The sequence below is a fragment of the Gossypium raimondii genome, chromosome 7 (assembly GCF_025698545.1).
Source record: "Gossypium raimondii isolate GPD5lz chromosome 7, ASM2569854v1, whole genome shotgun sequence".
NCBI classification, from domain to species: Eukaryota; Viridiplantae; Streptophyta; class Magnoliopsida; order Malvales; family Malvaceae; genus Gossypium; species Gossypium raimondii.
Genome location: NC_068571.1, coordinates 1,489,705 through 1,494,164, shown reverse-complemented (window position 1 = coordinate 1,494,164; position 4,460 = coordinate 1,489,705). Strand labels below are relative to the sequence as shown.

Here is a 4,460-nt window from a genome sequence, read left to right as displayed (position 1 = left end):
TAACATTTTGAATGAAAAACATCTGTTAATACACACATTGACAATCTATATGGAAGTCAAAGAAACAAGTTCACTTTTCTGATTATTGTTTATTTTGTCCGTAAACCGGTGTGGGAATATGACATTACAAAGATCCTTCAAATAAACGTAAAAAGGGACATATATTGTATCCAATACTTATCATGTGTATCTTTCAAATGTAAAACTTAAAAGAATACATAAATAGGTTAAACATCCCAACTGCCTTTCAATACTGTCACAAAATAACTAGCATGCATTATCCAAGCAGATTTCTAGCTAGACTTGCAGGGTACTAGAATTAGAAAAAGGAGTATAAAGAGCTCAACATGTAGGCAATGAAAAGCAATTTGATTTATGCATTGCTAATATGTTGGAAAGACTAGAAATTGCAAAATTTCTTTTTCTTTGTTTCAAGTTCAACTTTTGGCACACCCTAGTTTTTAAGTTATATAAATCTATGTGCTGGACGGCCTTATGATTAGGATTCAGATTATTTTTGCCTTTATTGGTTGCAATTGTTGAAGGTGCAGCACCTTCAAAGAGAACTACAAGTTCCCCAGTATGAAGATACAGATGCTATTGCCAGAGTCAGATCACCGGAGTTTTTACAAGAATAATTATCAAAATGGGTAGATTCTCGATTCTAAGAGGGGGAAAATCTCCTCCTGTCAGTGATTACGGTTTTTGTCCACGGTCTTCTTCAACTTGTGCAACCCTCCACCTGCTTACTCAGACCGTTCAACCTTGCTTTCTACAATTGAAACCCGGACTCTATTTCCTTTGTAAACAAAATTCTGATTACTTCGTAGCTGAGATGAGCCTAAACTTCGACAGTTTTGAGTATGAAGGTTTGAGTAGAGAGGCTAGAAACCAAGATATAATGCTCTGATATTGAATCAAGAACTGTCAACCCTTCTTTCTCTCTGATGTTTACGATGCAGTTGCAACCACCATATATTATGCACCCTTATATACTGCCTTTTAACTGCCTGTACAGCATATAATTCCCATGAAATCCCAGATCATTTCCACAAGCAAGAAAGGGTAAGACTGTAAGTTAAAGAAGTTACTTTAAGGAGTCATCATTTCAGATCTCAAGAGCTCCAAGATATCGTAAATCTCAGCTAATTTTGAGTGTGTTCCATCTTCCGAATAAAAAGAATATAGATGGTTTCTCACCTCAACCCAACTGCAGCCGCCACTCTTTTTGAATCCCTTCTCCCTCATTAATTTCCTAACATTTGAAACATCAACCCATCTTCCAGCTGAAGCATATATGTTTGACAACAAGACTAATCCAGCGGAGTTTTTCTCAGCAAATTCACCAAGTTTTCGAGCCGTTCTCACAGCTATCTCCTCATTTTTGTATGTCTTGCAACCACTTAGTAGAGCTGCCAGTGCATTAGCTTCAGGCGGAAATGGCATGGAATTGATCAACTCTTCAGCTTCATGTAAGCGTCCAGATCGAGACAGCATATCTACTACGCACGTGTAATGTCTTTCTTTTGGCTTTAGACCATATACTGACTCCATTGCACCAAAGAACTCAAGTCCTTTATCAACTAACCCGCAATGAGAACACGCAAATAAAACTGATAAAAGCATGAACTCATTAGGAGCAACAGAGGAACTTCTTTTCATTTCTTCAAACAAGAAAAGAGAATCATCTGCAAAACCACTTTCTGCAAGGCCTTGAATCATAACAGTCCATGAAAATTCGTTTCTCTCTGACATTCTATCAAAGACCTGCTTAGAGCTTTCAATATCACCAGATTTTGCATACATATCAGTTAAGGCAGTCCCCAAGTAAACATCATAATGGAACCCTAGTTTTAAGATCTTTCCATGGATATCCTTGCCTTTTTCCAACGAAGCCACACTAGCACAAGTAGAAAGCACACTCGAGAAAGTGAGCTTTGTTGGAGTTTCCCCAGACAAAAGCATTTCATTGAATACTTCAAACACCTTATCAAATTGCTTATTTTCTACATAGCCACCAATTATAATACCCCAAGAGACATTACTTCGAGTAGGCATGTTATCAAAGAAATACTTAGCTTCATCCATTTGTCTATTCATACTATAGCCACCAAGCATAGCATTCCATGAAACCACATTCTTCTTTTTGATGGAATTAAAAATGAATTGCCCATCTTTAGTATCTCCACATTTACAGTACAAGTCAACAAGAGAACTACTGATGAAAACGTCTCCCTCGATCCCAATTTTCTTAACATGAGCATGGATGTTCCTCCCTGCTTGTAAATTCTTAACGTTAGACAATGTACTAAGAATGCAAGAAAAACAAGAGACAGTCGGCCTAAGGCCTTCTTGAACCATTTGTCGAAAGAGTTTCAAGGCCTCTAGATGATCACCACTCTGACTATACCTAGCAATAACTGCACTCCAAGAAACTTCATTTCTTTCTGGCATCTCATCAAAAATCCTCCTTGCCTCTCCCAAGTCCCCCATCTCCACATACATATCCAAAATCGCTGTCCAAGAGATGACATCTCTTGTTTCCATGCGATCAAACACTCTCCTTGCCAAATCAAATTCACGCATCCTTAAACAAAATGTTATCAAAGAGTTACAAACCGAGACATTATCCTCAAACCCCGCTTTCACTATCAGTCCCAAAACACTCATTCCCAACTCAAAGTCCCCAGTTTCTATACACGCGCTAATCACAGAAGTAAAAGTAACTTGATTAGGCTTAACCCCAGATTCAAGCAACCTTAAAAAAAGTTTCAAACCACGAAAACTGAACCCGTTTTTCAAGAACCCACTTATCCCAGCGGTCCAGGAAACCACATTCTTGAATGGGTTCATTTCAAAATACCACATTGATTCTTCCCATCTTCCATATTTCATGAAACCTGAAATCAACATAGTCCACGTAACCTCGTTTCTTTCAGGCATTTCATCGAACAGTTTTCGAGCTTCAACCAAATTTCCCCATTCTGTATTAGCTTTAATCAAACAGTTTTGGACAACTAAATCAAACCTATTAAACTCCTTCACTATCTGATTGGCTTCAGCTAATTTCCTAAAATCAAGGTACATTATTAACATCTTGATAGCTATAAATTTCACAGAAAAAATACCCTTCTTCAGTAAATGGCTATGGAGGACAGTTCCTTCAGTGACCAAGCCTTTTTCTGAGAAATTCTTTAATAAAGAAGCACATTCTTTAATATAAGAGTTGAAGTTTTGGCTTGGGTTTGTTAAGAAAAGGGCTTTCAATGCAGTTTTCATGCTACGAAATTGGAAGGGGAAAGAGATCGGGAAGGAGAAGTATTTGACGAACTATAGGGGATGGAGGCTATAAAATACCTAAAAATTATAGGGGAAGTATTTGATGAATATTATTTAAAAAATTACTGGATTAAACCCCCCCCGGGTCTCATTTTTCTCCCTATATAAACCTCTCTCTTTTAAATTTCTCCCCATTCTCTATTTCATTCTCACTCAATTTTTAAGAAAGGTGTCCCTCGGTTCAATGTTGGATGACATATCATTGGTGAGTCGATGTGATTAGTAATTTTGTATTCGGTCCACCGAAAAACAAATTGACATACCAATAAAGTAAGTAATTGGATCTATCAAGGGAGTTGATAATCAAGTTTAAACAACCCGCACAATTGAAACTATCAATTTTCGTCGAATTCTTCTAATTTGTAAAATTGCCAAGGAATTAAATCATGGCTGTTGATTACAAGGTTATTCACTTGATAATGGTTAATTTTCGATTTGTTCTCACAGTTAATTTACAACTATGGAAGGACTGGTGTTTGAGGCTATTCCTCAATCGCTATAACTGATTTATCGATTGGAGGAGAAAATTTATTATCTGGGATCAATTCAAAACTGGAGTCAATGCCTATTTCTTCAAGTGTAATTTCATTATACTTATTTTTGTTGAGTTTTCATTTTTATTTAATTTTTATTATTTATTTTATATTCATATTTAACCCTCTTTCTTTTATTTCGTGAGTGAATTCGTATAAATCTTGGTAGTATGAAATCATAAAATAGGTCAGTCCAGTCTCTGTAGGATCGATCCTACTTCATATACTGAAAATTTTAAATTCAATTAATTTTAGGCGTAAGATTTTATTTTTGGTGAATTCAACACCCATCAATAAGAGAACAATAATCCCACTGATAAAACTATTGGTAATTACAAAATTTACGAATTAGTAGAATTAAGGAGATCCAATTGGAAAAGAAAACTAGTTATTTTTATAACTTATTGTATACTTAATATTGTCTGATTTTGATTTAGACCTAAAGATTTCATTGTTTTTATAAGCCATAAGGATTGGAATTATGAACTCCGGCATGATAGAAGAGATGTGTAACGACTCGATTTTTGTCAATGTCGGAAAAATCTATTTTAGGATTCAAACTTATTAAACCAAACCATCCAAAGATTT

The 4,460-nt window shown here is 35.8% G+C and overlaps 1 protein-coding gene across 1 annotated transcript; it reads right to left on the bottom strand.

Moving 5' to 3' along the window:
- Positions 1-394: 394 nt before the first annotated feature.
- Positions 395-3,502, bottom strand: LOC105768912 (pentatricopeptide repeat-containing protein At2g13600). Its single transcript, XM_012589183.2, has one exon. It carries the CDS (start codon positions 3,277-3,279, stop codon positions 1,093-1,095), a length of 2,187 nt encoding a protein of 728 aa, XP_012444637.1. The 5' UTR covers positions 3,280-3,502; the 3' UTR covers positions 395-1,092.
- Between the last annotated feature and the right edge of the window lie 958 nt (positions 3,503-4,460).